The sequence below is a fragment of the Saccopteryx leptura genome, chromosome 3 (assembly GCF_036850995.1).
Source record: "Saccopteryx leptura isolate mSacLep1 chromosome 3, mSacLep1_pri_phased_curated, whole genome shotgun sequence".
Lineage (NCBI taxonomy): Eukaryota > Metazoa > Chordata > Mammalia > Chiroptera > Emballonuridae > Saccopteryx > Saccopteryx leptura.
The window spans coordinates 126,035,832-126,052,121 of record NC_089505.1 but is presented as its reverse complement, the minus strand read 5'-3'; the positions used below and the strand labels follow the sequence as shown (position 1 = coordinate 126,052,121).

The 16,290-nt window shown below is 41.8% G+C and overlaps 1 protein-coding gene across 1 annotated transcript in view; it reads left to right on the top strand.

Moving 5' to 3' along the window:
- The first annotated feature begins 585 nt into the window (after nt 1–585).
- Nucleotides 586–16,290, top strand: part of TXNDC12 (thioredoxin domain containing 12) — a 28,769-nt gene continuing 13,064 nt past the window's right edge. The window contains exons 1-2 of the mRNA XM_066376257.1: nt 586–808; nt 16,048–16,108. Coding sequence (XP_066232354.1) covers nt 712–808; nt 16,048–16,108 — 158 coding nt within the window. The 5' untranslated portion in view covers nt 586–711. The remainder of the gene's footprint in view (nt 809–16,047; nt 16,109–16,290) is intronic.

Below are 16,290 nucleotides of genomic sequence, written 5' to 3'. Positions count from 1 at the left end.
AATTGCATAATCCCTGAGTGGATTGTGGTTGCAAGGAAAATAAGATCCAGCGCTTCTTCTCCAGCAAGAAGCGTTCTCGCAAAGCACGGAGACCGTGTACGCCTAACAGATTTGCCAGGTCTCCTGGAGACGTAAGCAAGAACCTAAGAATGAAATCCGGTTGCCTTGTCTTTTATACTTTCGCTGGGGAAGTGGGACTCAAGGCCAATGGGCAACCCGCCCACTGTTTGGAATGGCTGACTTCACCGATCAATAATTTGAGTTGTGAAAAGACAAATAATAAATTGCGTTGTGAATATTAAGTGCAGGGTTCTAGGGGGCGGGGCTAGGGTGCTGGCGCACAGGACCAGCAACCGTTCTCTCAAGCCTCCTCCCCACCCCTCCCCATTATCTCCGCCAGCCTTTTCCCTCTAAGTCCTCAGACCGAACATCCAGTATAGGGTCGAGGGGTGCGGGAGTGGGGGAGGAAGCAACTTTGGCTAGAAAGCAGCACCCATACCCTTCTACGCGATCTGCACCTTTAAACTTACTCGGTCACTATCCGGACCCCGGAGGCGCCACCCACATCCGTTTAACATCACTTCCTTCAGGGTTAGGGAAAAAAAATCTGGAAACGCGAGGGGTTGGGTTGAACTACACTTGGGGAACGGCGCGGACCTTTTGCTACTGCCCTGCGTCTGCTCAGCCCGGTGGCCCGGCACATTTACCACCATGGAGTTGCGGCCTCGTCTCGGAGCCACCTGTTTTTTGAGCTTCAGTTTTCTGCTCCTGGTCACCTCTTCTGATGGATATACGGGGCTTGGAAAGGGTCAGACCGCTTTCTTATCTTAATCTTTATCCTGAGTCCCAGCCCAGTATAACTGTCTTCTCGTCTTAACATGATCCCCCTCCGGTTCAGTCTCTCAGGTCACGCCAGATCCTTTTTTATCCTCTTCAACTGCCCCTGGAATTTGAAGATTTCTTGGAGTAGGGAGTAGCGAGTCTGGGGAATGATGTGATGGGGAAGTTGTTTTTTGGGTTGGGGTTAAGGACTGGCCCTTAAAATTAGAAAAAGTATGTTTAAGATCCCAGCATAGCGCTTAGCACTTGGTAAGTCCTTTACTGCTAGGAGAAATAGAGCCTTTGGGGACCTGCATAATGCAGAGAGCCTTGCCCTGGGTCTGAAGATTCCTCAACTTACCTCTTCCCTGAAGGGTTAGGTTACTGCCTCTTCCTTGCCTTGGGAGGAACAGCACAAGCATTCCGGGAAGCGGGGGTGACTGGTGCAAAAGGAAGGGCTGAAAGAGAGTAGAAGGTCTTAATGTTAGAGGGGCCACCAACAGTCGTCCCTCCTGTGGTCTTCAGTGTGTCTGAAGAAACTGATTTTTTTGAGGACTGAGGGGACAGGAGTTGTTAACAGAGGATAGGAGATGTGCCCTGCCTACTCCATCCCATTACCTACATCTTCATTCAAACTCAGGGTTTACAGTTTCTAAGTGGGTGAGTGGGAGCGTTGATTTCTCTCCCCTTCCATTTTTTTTTGTACTGATCTTACTGTATGAAATGACTGCTGCAGTTCTGCCATTTTAAATTCTATTTTCTCTTGTCTTCTCTATTTGTTCATTAATTGGTGTGTGATAAGACTGGGTGGACATTAAGGGTGCTTGAGTACAGTCACTCCTTAATTCAGTGAGTACTTTTTGATCACCTGCTAGATTCCAGGCATTATCTTGGGCACTTCTGTTTTTTTACAAGCTTATATTTAACTCAGAGACAGAGTAGACACATGAACAAATTAGAAAGACAGTTTCAGATAGGGACAAGTACTTTAAAGAAAATGAAACTGGGATGGAAAGGCTGGGAAGGATGAAGGAGCTGGCATTACTTGAACTAGGAAGGTCAGGGAATGCTTCTCTGGGAAGGTGATATGTGGGTTTCCATCTCAGTGATGAAACTGCATGGTCAATTTTACTGAGCCAGAATGTTATAAATACTGACATTTTAAAACAGATTACTATATATTTAGCAGAAAATTGTTAAGTACCAAGGGAGACAGAAGGTAGTGTTAGGAGTGTGGGTTTTGATCTGAGTTTCAATTCTACATCTAAAGAGCTGAGGCACCTAGGACAAGTTGCTTAACTTCTCAAAGCTTAGTTCCTCACTTGCAAAATGGGCATAATAATAATTACCTCAGACATCAAATAATTTACTCTGTTTCAGTTGCTGTGTTAGGTGTAGGCAATCCCTTGGAGTCATGTATTCAGTATTTTTATTGCTTGTTACACATGAAGTTCTTTGTGGTTATTCCAGTTATCGTTGCTGTATAACAAACCACCCCAAAATTTAGTGGCATAAAGAGATCATTTTATTATGTTCATGATTCTTGGATCAGGAATTCAAACAAGGCATAGTGGGAAGGTATGTTACTCCATTCTATGATGTCTGAGGCCTCAGCTGAGCTGCTTGCTTCTCCATTTGGTCTTTCTTCATGGGCTAGTATAGACCTCCTCACAGTAAGACATCTAGATTTCAAGAGCAAGTGCCCCAACAGAGCAATGTGGAAATGTGTAGCATTTTTATCTAAGCTTTGAGAAGTTAAGCAACTTGTCCTAGGTGCCTCAGCTCTTTAGATGTAGAATTGAAACTCAGATCAAAACCCACACTCCTAACACTACCTTCTGTCTCCCTTGGTACTTAACAATTTTCTGCTAAATATATCTGTCTCCCTTGGTACTTAACAATTTTCTGCTTTACAAGTCATATAGCATCACTTCCACTGTACATTGTCTGGGCCTGTTCAAGAGGGAGGAACATCAACCTCCCTACCCTTACTGAGGGAACTGTTGGGCTCCCATTGTAAGAAGAGCATCTGGAATGGAAGGTAGTTCAAAGACTATCAAGACAAGTAAGCACGCAATTATATGACACTGTAATAAGTACTGTGAGCAGGGAACACCAGGTAACTCGGAGTGCACAGGATGGCAACTTGAGGCAGGGGGACTGTGTTGTGATGATGAAATTTTTAAAAGGCTCTTAATATTGTGTTACGAATATAGAAAGTATTTAGATAATGTTTATTATGTCTTCCCAAATTGTTCCTGAAAGGAATTAATAGTTCAAACTTTCAGTTTTTGGTATCTCTTCAATATGGATTCTTGGGAAGTAAGAATCCCCCTCCTACCCAAAAAAGTGATACCTGAAACAATTATTCATGAAAATCTTTTTTTTTTTTTTTTTTTTCATTTTTCTGAAGCTGGAAACAGGGAGAGACAGTCAGACAGACTCCCGCATGCGCCCGACCGGGATCCACCCGGCACGCCCACCATGGGGCGACGCTCTGCCCACCAGGGGGCGATGCTCTGCCCATCCTGGGCGTCGCCATATTGCGACCAGAGCCACTCTAGCGCCTGAGGCAGAGGCCACAGAGCCATCCCCAGCGCCCGGGCCATCTTTGCTCCAATGGAGCCTTGGCTGCGGGAGGGGAAGAGAGAGACAGAGAGGAAAGTGCGGCGGAGGGGTGGAGAAGCAAATGTACGCTTCTCCTGTGTGCCCTGGCCGGGAATCGAACCCGGGTCCTCCGCACGCTAGGCCGACGCTCTACCGCTGAGCCAACCGGCCAGGGCTCATGAAAATCTTAATGAGTAAGATTTCTTCCCAGATGTGTAAGTAGCTCTGGCTCGTTCCAGAAGACGGCTGGGGATTTGCAGACAAGAGAGGCTCCATGACTCTTCTGTTTTCATTAAGAAGAGAAAGTCCAGTGGAATGGTGTGAGCATTGGATAGGAATCAGGAGGGCTGGGTTTTAATCCTGATCAGACTATATAGCCATCTGTGGTCATCCTTAGGGACCATTTATTAAATAAGAGCATTGGACTAGAAATGATTCCCAAGAGTTCTTCCAGCTCTGACATCCTAGAGTTTTTTTAAAAAAATTTTATTCCCCTTGTGCTAAAAATGTGGACTATATGACTTATGGGGAGAAGTGTAATGACTAATATTTACTGTACACTGCTGTATTCCAGGTACTGTTCTGTGTATTTGTCACATATTGGGCTGGCTTAATCCTCATAGTAACTTTCTGAGATGGATAATAATGTTATCACCCCCATTTTACAGATAAAAAACCTAAAATGGGGCACAGGAACCACACAGCTAGTAAGTGGGCTCACTGGGCTACAAACCCCAGAACCAGTGCTCTTAAACAAGTACATCACTCCTGCTGCTGAGTGCAGAAACTCCTTTGAAGACTTTAAAGGAGAAATGAGAAAGCTGTCAGTGGGGGCAGTTTATGTGTTCTCCTCCTGAAAGAGAAATGGATGGTTTTCAAGTCACCAGAATAAAAATTAGGCACTGACACATATGGAGTGCTTATATTCCACTTTGTGTCCTTTTCACAACAACCCTATGGAATAGATATTTTTGTTAACCATATTTTGTATTTGCAATAATAGTAAGTGTCTGGACTAGGATTCCAATCCAGGTCTGTTTAACCACAGATGGACTTTATTTAGCCACTGTGCTATTCTACCTCTCAGGTACAGAGTTCCTGTTTTCGAGGCTTGGCTGCCAGCTCTGACACCTGACCTTTTGTTTTGTCAGCTGGGAGGCAGGGGGTGGATAATACTTTTCTGATGCCTTTAGTTTACACTAAAGAAAAATTTTAGGGTGAAGTGCTAGGGAAGTGAGATATAAATGCTGTGATCAGAAACAATCACTTTCCTTTTTTGAAAAAAAAAAAGAATCTTTTAAGGAAAGCTGTTGCTGACGTGGAAGGCTTCTGCTCATTTTACAGATAGCTGGCATAAATTAAGTGGCTGTACAGGTGACACTTTAGGAAACTGAACTCTCTTCAGATGTTCCATATTGGCATGGGTGTGAGTGTGGGTGGTGTCGGGGAGTAGGTGATTTTAGTAACAAGGTAAACACTGTGCTCTTTCAAGTTATTTTTGAAGGGAAACAAAAGGATCTAGGTTTTCCAGACATGAAGGCAGTGTTTTCATTCTGCATTGGTGAAGCCACATTCCTTCCTTCATTTATTCATTTAGTGTTTGCTAGAGAGGCAGTAAAGTTGTGAGTAAACTACAGACTCTGGAACTCCACCACCTAGGTTCTAATCTCAGCTCTGCCACTTATTGGCAGTGTAATCTTGAGCAAGCTATTTAACTTCAGCTTCCATATTTGTAAAACAGAGATAGAGTTTCTGCCTCATAAGTTTATTGTGAGGATTAAATAAGTCAATACATATAAAAGGACGCAAAACAGTGCCTTGTATATAATAAATGCCATATGAATGTTAGTCACTGATATTGTTATTATCATTATTGTAATTATCACCTAAAGTAAGAGCTCAGAAAGTAATGGTGATGATTATTCCTATTATGAAATATTCTTGTACTTTTTAATATGAATGTTCAAGGAAATTTTGTACATTTAGTGAACTGTTTCGAATTACACCTCTAGACTTAATCTTAGGGATAATTCAGTAAGGCGGTTAGGGAACTGATAAGGTACCAGAAAAGCATGTTAATTAGGAGTCAAGAGACCTAAATTCTGGTTGTGGCTTCCTTTGTGGTTTTGGGTAGCCTCTGCCCTTTTGTAGTCCTTTGTAATATGAGAAGATTGAATAAATTGATCTCTTAAGTTTGTGCTGTCCAATACTGTAGCACTAGCCACGTGTCACTCTTACATTTTAAATTAATTAAAATTGAATACGATTAAAAATTTAGCTCCTCAATTGCATTAGCTACATTTCAAAGTAGTCACCAGCCACCTGTGTCTTGTGGTTACCATATTGAACAGTGCCGATATAGAGCATTTCCATCACTGCAGAAAGTTTTGTTGAACTGCATGCCCTAGGGACTCTCTTAGTAATAACCTCCTGTGACTGTAAGTTTTTCAGCTAGCTTCTGAGTAGCCCTAGTTAATGGGGAAATTTTATTTACCTGATATTAACCTAGCTTCCCTGGCTTTCTTTTGGCTGACATTTGCCTGGTATATATATTTCAATCATTTTATTTTTGACTTTTATATGTCCTTCTGTTTTAGGTGCTGTTGTAAACATAATATAGTTTCGTTTTCGTTTGTTTTTTAAACCAAAATCTGACCATTTCTGTCTTCTAACTCTGTCAAGTTTAGTCCATTTATGTTTGTGCTGATTATTGACAGAGCTGATCTTATTCCTTTCATCCAGTTTCCACTGCTACTGTTTTTTTCTATGCTTTTCTCCTCCTTTTCTGCCCTTTCTTTGGGGATCAAGTATTTATTTTTTAGCTTTATCTCCTTTATTAGTTTGGAGGTTGGCATTCTAGTTCTTTTCTTTTAGTAGTTACTCTTGAAATTTTACTTGCATACGTTTTTTTAATTGATTTTTAGAGAGAGAGAAAGGAAAAGAGAGAGGAAGGACAGTGAGAAGCATCAACTTACAGTTGCTTCACTTTAGTTGTTCATTGTTTCTCATACATGCCTTGACAGGGCAGGCAGGGGAGGGGGAATGCAAGCCAAGCCAGTGACCCCTTGCTCAAGCCAGCAGCCTTGGGCTCAAGCCAGTGCACTTGGGCTACAAGCCACTGACCTTTAGACTTAAGCCAGTAACTGATGAGCCTACATTCAAGCTAATGAGCCTACTCTCTAGCTGGCGACCTAGTGGTTTTGAACCTGGGTCCTCAGCATCCCAGATCAACACTCTGTCCACTGCACCACCACCTGGTGAGGCTTTACTTGCATATTTAACAATACCTAACATTAATATCTTAATATTATTAATGTTATTAACATTTTAACTTCAGTCATTTCCTCTTTGCTTGTAAGTAGTTGTTTTCTGGCACTTTAGTTCTGTCTTTTTTTAAAAAAAAAACCACCTCGCCTGACCAGGTGGTGGTGCAGTGGATAGAGCGTCGGACTGGGATGCGGAAGGACCCAGGTTCGAGACCCCAAGGTCGCCAGCTTGAGCGCGGGCTCATCTGGCTTGAGCAAAGAGCTCACCAGCTTAGACCCTAGGCCCCTGGCTCCAGCAGGTGGTTACTCGGTCTGCTGAAGGCCCGCGGTCAAGGCACATGTGAGAAAGCAATCAAGGAACAACTAAGAAGTCGCAAAGCGCAACTAGAAACTGATGATTGATGCTTCTCATCTCTCTCCGTTCCTGTCTGTCTGTCCCTGTCTATCTCTGCCTCTGTAAAAAAACAACAACAAAAAAAAACACCTCTACAAATTGAGCATTACATATTTTTATACAGATAATATTTTGATTCATCTGCATGTTCACAATTCAATTTTTCACTATTCCTTGTATCTAGGCTTCCTTTTGGAATCACTTCCTTCCTGAAATGTGCCCTTTATCCTTTTACTTTTTCTGGCTCTTCTCTCTTGGGGGGTCTATTTCATATTTCCTCATCTCTTCAAACCTTCAAACTCTCCCACAATCCTTGCTCTCAGGTGGTGACCGATTTCCTACTTAATAGAAGACAGAAGAAATTAAAAGAGGCCTTTCAAAATCAGTCACCACTACCTTTACCTACCTTCCAGCACCAGTGTTCATATATGCTTCCTTTCCTGTTGTCACTGGATAAACTGTGCCAAATCCCATGTCCTTTCACCTACTCAAGATATTTTTTCACTCTCCCTTCTCATCCTATATTATCAGGTTTCCTACCATTATTATATCATTTCTACCAGCTTTCAACATCCTATGCTTCCCTCCCCACTGAATTAAAACCCTTCCTCAACTCACAGCTCCCTTTAACTACCTCCTGCCCCTCCCCCCAGCAAAATTCTTTGAAGGAGTTGTATGTGCTAGTTCTCTATGTTTTCACTTGGACTGTCTTGATTTGCTCTGATAATACTTTCATCTTCATTCCTCTGTGGAAACTGATCTGGTCAAGGTCAGCATTGTTCTTCTGTTGCTAAGTCCAATAGTTATTTCTGATTTAAAAGGAATATTGGGGTCAGTTGAGTACCTTTCCTTTTGAAGCATCTTGGAAGCTTGGATTGTAGGACTTCACGCACTGCTATTTTCTGCCGATCTCACTGGCAGCTCTTTCTTATGGCCTTGGCTGGTTCTTCTTTATCTCCCCTAACCTGAGAGTGCTACAGGGCTTTGGACTCCCTCTTCATCTATACTCACTCACTCCTTTGGGATCTTCTTCAGTCTCAGGCTTTAAATAATGTCTGTATGCTCATAACTCCTTTGAATTCCAGGTGCAGATATTCAGCTGCTTATTCAGCATCTCTAATTGAGTGTCTAGTAAGTATCTCAACATGCACATATCCAAATCCAAGCTCTTAGTGTTTCTTCCCCAAACTCATTCTACCTTCCCTCTTCCCCATCTCTGTTAATGGCAACTCCATTCTTCCAGGTGTCCAGGCCAAAAACCTTAGATTCATCTTTACCTTCTTTCACCTTATATCCAAAGCAAAATCCTTTTGACTTTTTCTTCAAAATATTTCCAGACTCAAAAGTATCTTACTCTCGCCTGACCTGTGGTGGCGCAGTGAATAAAGTGTCAACCTGGAATGCTGAGGTTGCAGGTTCGAAACCCCAGGCTTGCCTGGGCAAGGCATAAGTTGATGCTTCCTGCTCCTCCCTACCCCCCCCCCCTCTCTGTGTGTGTGTGTGTGTGTGTGTGTGTGTGTGTGTGAGTGTCTCTCCTCTCTGAAATGAATAAATAAAATAAAAATTAAAAATTAAAAAAAGAAAAAAAGTATCTTACTTTCTCTCCCACCACAGCTGGTCCAAACTATCATTATTGCTTGCCTGGATTATTGCAGCAACTACTTTACTTGTCTCCTTTGCTTTTGCTTTTCTCCCCTGAATTAGTTTTCTAGTGCTACACAAAGTACCACAACCTAAATGGCTTAAACAATTTGTTGTCTCACAGTTCTGGAGGCTAAAAGTCTGAAATCAAGGTATCAGTAGGATTCATTTCTTTTGAAGGCTGAAGAATGGATCTGTGCCAGACCTCTCTCCCTGCATGTGACTGTGTTCTCCCTGGTTACATACTGTGCCCATGTTTCCTCTTTTTAATTTTTTTTTTGTGTGTGTGTGTGACAGAGAGAGGGACAGACAGACAGGAAGGGAGAGAGATGAGAAGTATCAATTCTTTGTTGTGGGACCTTAGTTCACATTTCCTCTTTTTATCTAATCTTTTTTTTTACAAGGACAGAGGGATAGTCAGAGAGAGGGACAGATAGGGACAGACAGACAGGAACGGAGAGAGATGAGAAGCATCAATCATCAGTTTTTCGTTGTGACACCTTAGTTGTTCGATTGCTTTCTCGTGTGTGCCTTGACCATAGGGCTACAGCAGACCGAGTAACCCCTTGCTCGAGCCAGCGACCTTGGGTTCAAGTTGGTGAGCTTTGCTCAAAACAGATGAGCCCGTGCTCAAGCTGGCGACCTCGGGGTCTCAAACCTGGGTCCTCCGCATCCCAGTCTGACACTCTATCCACTGCGCCACCACCTGGTCAGGCCGTTTCCTCTTTTTATATGGAGGCCAATCATATTGGATTAGAGCCCACCCCATGACCTTATTTTAACTTGATTACCTCTGTAAAGACCATATTTCCAAATAAGGTCACAATTAGAGGTACTGGAGGTCATAATCTTTTGTGGAGCGGGGAGACAATTCAACTCATATAACACCACTATATCCTGTTTTCAGCATAGAAGCCAGAGCAATTGTGTTAAAACATAAATCACATTATATTAATACTTTGCTCAAAACCTTCCAAGAGCTTAGTAAAAGAGTTGTTACTGGCCCTGGCTGGTTGGATCAGTAGATAGAGCGTTGGCCTAGCATGCAGATGTCCTAGATTCGATTCTCAGGGCATACAGGAAAAGTGATCATCTGCTTCTCTCCCCCACCCTCTCCCTCTTTCCCTCCTGTAGTCAGTGACTCAATTGGTTCAAGCATCACCCCAGGTGCTGAGGATGAATTGGTTGGTCCAAGCAGGTCCACCTCAGGTGCTAAAAATAGCTCGGTACTCCAGCCTCAGCCTCAGATGCAGTTGCCAGGTGGATCCTGGTCAGGGCACATGCAGAAGTCTGTTTCGCTATCTTCCCTCCTGTAACCTAAAAAAATATATATGAGTTGTTACAGATGGAGCATAGTTTACTACATCCCTTGCCTCTTTGTCCTTACCTCCTTCTACTTTGAAGTACAACATTGTATAGTGCTTAAAAGCAAGGTGTCTGGACCCTGACTGCCTAGGTTTAGAACCCAGCTGTGACTTACTAGCTATATCAACTTGGGAAAGTTACTTAAACTTTGTACCTCAGTGTTCTCATCTGTAAAATGGGATGAGTAAGAGTACCTACCTCTAATGATGTTGTAATGATCAATATTTATAGAGTACTTAGAATAGTATCTAGCATATTATATATATTAATAGCAAATACCTTACTTGTGGCAATTCTCCAGTCCCAGACACTGTTCTGAGCACTTTAATTCATTATTTATTTATTTATTTATTTAATCCTTTCAGCAACTCTATGATGTAGCTGCTATTGTTATCTTCATTTACAGCTGAGGAAACTGAGGTTACACAGTCACACAGCTAGTAAGCTGCAGAATTAAAATTCAAACCCAGAATCCACTATACAATATTGATCGGTTAATATTTATTTATTGAGATAACAAGTGATGAGTATCTGACGGTGAAGAAAGATGTCAGTTTATCTGAAACTGTCTATCTTGCCCTTGTTCTTAAAAGATAGTTTTGCTAGGCACATTATTCTAGGTTTAGAGATTTTTTTTTTTTTTTTAATTTTGAAGATGGTATTTTGCTGTCTTCTGGTTTCTGGTTTGTTCCTATCAGTCAAATTACTGATCTTTTGCAGGAAATGGATTATTTCTCTCTGAAATACATTTAAGATCTTAATATTTTTGTTAATCTGTAGTTTCACTACAATTTAACTGTGTGTATTTTGTTTTTCTAATTTGTCCCAAGTGTTATGTATTGTGCTTCTTATATCTACATATTCATGTTTTATTTCAGTTTTTGAAAATTCTGTCATTTTTCTTTTTAAAAAATGTAAATTTATTTTTAAATAAGTAATATATTAACATCATTTCATCCTTTAAAAGGTATATTTTTCCTCCTTCTCTTGTTTCCCTGTCACCCAGTGTCTCACCCCAGTGATATTATCTTTTCAAATATGTCCCTTTCCTTTCCTTCATCTTTTCATTATGAGACTACAATTTTATATGTACTAGTCTATTTCTTCATCTACCTTGTGTCTCTTGGCCTCTTCTTCACATTTTCTATCTCCTTATCTCTCTGTGCTGCATTCTGGATAACTTCTGATGTTCTCTGCACCTGTCTCTAATTTCCTGTTTTAACCTATCCATTGAAATATTTTTAATTAATAAGAAGGGTTAAGCAGTTAAGGCCTATAGAAAAATTGAGCAGAAAATACAGAGTTCCCAAATAAGCACTTTACCTCCCTCCAGCCCCAGTTTCTTTTATTATGAATATCTTACATTAGGTGTGGTACTTTGTTATAATTGATGAGCCAGTGTTGATACATAATTATTAACTAAAGTCCAGGTTTACATTAAGGTTCACTTCTTGTGCTGTACATTCTATGAGTTTTGATAAATGTATAATGACATATGTATTAATTTGCTAGAAGTGCTATAACAAATACCGCAGACTCGGTTAAACAACAGAAATTTATTTTCTCACAATTCTAGAGGCGAGAAGTTCAAGCAAGAGCAAGTGGTTGGCAAGGTTCATTTCTTATAGATGGGCACCTTCTCTCACATGGTTTTCCTTCTTTATGTGTCTGTGTCCTAATCTGTTTTTATAGGGACATATTGGATTAGGGTCCACCCAAATGACCTCACTTTTACTAAATTACCTTTTAAAAAACCCTGTCTCCAAATACTGTCATAATCTGAGGTGCTGGAGGTTGTGATTTCAACGTACTGAATTTGATAAGGGAGACACACAATTTAGCCCACAACAATATACAATATATCGGTCATTAAAGAATCACATAAGCCCTGGCCGGTTGGCTCAGCAGTAGAGCGTCGGCCTGGTGTGCGGGGGACCCGGGTTCGGTTCCCGGCCAGGGCACATAGGAGAAGCGCCCATTTGCTTCTCCACCCCCGCCCCCCCTCCTTCCTCTCTGTCTCTCTCTTCCCCTCCCGCAGCCAAGGCTCCATTGGAGCAGGGATGGCTCGGGCGCTGGGGATGGCTCCTTGGCCTCTGCTCCAGGCGCTAGAGTGGCTCTGGTCGCGGCAGAGCGACGCCCCGGAGGGGCAGAGCATCGCCCCCTGGTGGGCATGCCGGGTAGATCCTGGTGGGGCGCATGCGGGAGTCTGTCTGACTGTCTCCCCGTTTCCAGCTTCAGAAAAATACAAAAATACCAAAAAAAAAAAAAAAAAAAAAAGAATCACATAAAATAGTTTCTCTGCTATAAAAATTCCCTGTCCCATCTATTCATTCCTTCCTCCCCAAGAACCTCTGGCAACTACTGATCCTTTTACTGACTTCATAGTTTTGCCTTTTCCAGAATGTCAGTTAGAATCATACATTGTGTAGCCTTTTCATATTGGCATCTTTCACTTAGCAATATGCATTTAAGGTTCCTCCTTGTCTTTTTGTGGCTTAATATTTTATTGCTTTTTATCCCTGAATCTCCATTGATTTTGTATTTCAACGACTATATTTTTAATTTCTAAAAGTTATATTTTGTGCCTTTACAAATTTGCCTATTTTGTGTGTTGTTGCATATCCATTTTTTTAATCCCACATGTTATTTCTTTTTTTTTTTTTTTTTTTTTTCTTTTCATTTTTCTGAAGCTGGAAACAGGGAGAGACAGTCAGACCGACTCCCACATGCGCCCGACCGGGATCCACCCGGCACGCCCACCAGGGGGCGATGCTCTGCCCATCCTGGGTGTCGCCATGTTGCGACCAGAGCCACTCTAGCGCCTGGGGCAGAGGCCACAGAGCCATCCCCAGTGCCCGGGCCATCTTTGCTCCAATGGAGCCTCGGCTGCGGGAGGGGAAGAGAGAGACAGAGAGGAAAGTGCGGCGGAGGGGTGGAGAAGCAAATGGGTGCTTCTCCTGTGTGCCCTGGCCAGGAATCGAACCCGGGTCCCCCGCACGCCAGGCCGACACTCTACCGCTGAGCCAACCGGCCAGGGCCGTTATTTCTTTAAATGTTCATACACAGCTATTTTTGTATCCTGTGGCTGACAGTTCCAATATCTGAAGTTCTTAGGGGTCTATATTTATTTGTTGTTTCTGTAGACTCTTACTTGTGATGACTTGTTTTGTTGTTGTTGTTGTCTGTCTGTTTTTTTCACATTTGATTATCAATGGTTGTGAGCTTGTAATGGTTGTTCACCATTGGCTATCCTGAAGGCCTAAAGTGGGCAATGCTTTTCTCTAGAAAGGTTTGGCATTTGATTAATCTGGAAACCAAGGGGTACTGTGAACACAGAATCACTATAGTCTCTTCAACAATGAATTAACATGGAGTCTCAGGTTTGCCTCCTCCATTTTGCCACATCATAATGGACATTTGCCTTCAGCTCAGCCTTACCTTTTAGTTACTGTTCACTGTTCCTCATCTGGTTTTAGCTTACTTTGTGTTTGTGTTTATTACTGTGAGAACATTTTGAAAGTCTGTTTTATCTAGGGTTTCATTGTTTTGTAGGTGGATATTCCTCTAGGGCCTAGGCTGTCTAGTCAGGCATTCTGCCAAAGCAGGATGAAGTTGCCCGAGTTGGTATCGACAGGTAAAATGATGGAGATCACATTAGGTACCTTCCAATTCTTCTGAGCATGCTCTCAGTTTCACTTTTACTTAATTGTTCACTCTTTTTGGGCCTTAGGCAAGCAGCCGTGCTGTTGAGAATGAAAAGGGATGATGGTTAGTTTGGATTCTGGCTCTATATGCTAATCTGAGTGAGCTATTTATTTCTGAATGATAACACTGACAGAAATTTGAATTTATTTCTGGGAAAGAAAAGCCTGGGAGATACAGTATAGTAACTGAAAAGTCATAATATTAACGTTTAAATCCCAGCCTGGCCATATACCAGCAATGTGACCTGGTAGAGGTTATATAACTTCTCTGAGCCTCAGAAGTCTCAACTGTAAAGAATAACAAAAAATGCCATTTACTGATTATTTATAATATGCTAAGCACTGTAATAAGTTATCTATATATTTCTTATTTACTATTCAGTAACAATCTTATGAGATATAGCAATTATACTCATTTTAATAATGAGAAAATAGAAGTATAGGAAGGTTAAGTAAAAGAGGATTATTGTAAATTATGGCCAAATTTAAATGAGATAACATGTATGGTGTGCCAGGCATATATAAGGTGATCAATAAATAACAGCTAGTCTTATGATCACTGACATTTTCCATATATAAAATTAAGTCATTTATATTATGGTCAAAATAAGATTCATTTACTCAATAAATACTGTATGGAGCACTTACCTTGACCATGTGCAGTGCTACATGCTAGAGAAACAGAAGGGAAGAGGACAGATAGGGTCCCAGCCTTTGGGGAATTACCTTTGGGGTGAGGTAGACTTGAGACATCCAACATTTACAGTTCAGCCTGGGAAGTGCTGTGATAGGGCAAGAACAGGGTGCTTTGGGAATCAGGGAAGATTTACCAGAAGAAATGCCCTCTAGGTTGACACCTAAAGAATAAATTGGAGGTGGGGTGGAAGAAAAGGCAGAAAGAGCACTGATAATGAAAGCTGGAGGGGAGAAAGTGCATGCTGCTTTTAAGGAAATGAAAGTAGCTTTCTGTATACGATTTTAGGGAAAGTGTGGAAAGGGAGCCAGGAGCAGTGGGCAAGTGCCATATTCTGAAGAGTTTAACCTTTCTTTTTGGGGCATTGGGAAGCCTCTGAAAAGTTTTTACCCACCAGAGATGTGACTTTAAAATATCACTTGCTGAAATATGGGGAATAAAAACAAGAATAGCTTTAAAAATATTATTTCTTCCTGACCTGCAGTAGTGCAGTGGATAAGGTGTCAACCTGGAATGGAACCATGGGTTTGGCCCTGGCCGGTTGGCTCAGTGGTAGAGCATCGGCCTGGTGTGCAGGAGTCCCGGGTTCAATTCCCGGCCAGGGCACACAGAAGAGGTGCCCATCTGCTTCTCCACCCCTCCTCTCTCCTTCCTTTCTGTCTCTCTCTTCCCCTCCCGCAGCTGAGGCTCCATTGGAGCAAAGTTGGCCCGGGCCCTGGGGATGGTTCCATGGCCCCTGCCTCAGGCGCTAGAATGGCTCTGGTCGCAACAGAGCAACGCCCCAGATGGGCAGAGCGTAGCCCCCTGGTGGGCATGCCAGGTGGATCCTGGTTGGGTGCATGCGGGGAGTCTGTCTGACTGCCTCCCCGTTTCCAACTTCAGAAAAATACAAAAAAAAAACAACCCTGGGTTTGCCTGTTCAAGGCACATACAGGAGTTGATGCTTCCTGCTCCTCCCCCTCTTCTCTTTCTTTCTTTCCCCCTACTCTCTCTTTAAAAACAAATAAATAAAGTCTAAAAAAAAATTAAACAAATTAACCTCTTAAAAATATATTATCTCATTTGACTCTTGCACCAACACTTGGAGGTAAGTATTATTATCTTGATTTTACAGATGTAGAAACTGAAACTTAGAGAGCTTATTTTATTCACAAAACTCACACATTTCATAGGAAGTGAAGTCCACACCCATGTTTTTCTGACTCTAAAGCTATATTGTTGTATAGTCTTCAACTGGAAATGATTTGTTATGACCTGCTTTATGATCACTCTGGAAAATTCTCATTCTTATAGTATTAGGTTACAAAGCATTTTGCAGACATTATTTAATTTTAACAACTATGAGTAGGCAAGTAGTATCTCCATTTTACATATCTGAAAAGTGAGGCTTGAGATATGAGACTGTCTGTGGTCCCATACAACGCAGAACGTGGTGGAGCTGGGACTTGAGCACCATGCTTTTGACAGAGGAAAGCCTTTTTTATGGGTAGACACGCCACACTCTTTTCTTGGGTCTTTGTCCTTTGTGTGAATGTTTATAAGACTTTTTCCTTCTAGGTTTTGGAGATCACATTCATTGGAGGACACTAGAAGATGGGAAGAAAGAAGCAGCTGCCAGGTACAGGATATGGTTTTAGGTTATTTATGGTAGTAAAACACTTTTCAGATATCAATTAGCATTAATTTCAGGTAAAGGTCATACCAAAGCAGAGCAAGAACTGAGTAGTTGCCTGATAACAATAATATATAGTTATAACATCTACTAGGTGCTTCCTATACACCAGACGTTGAATTGCCGGT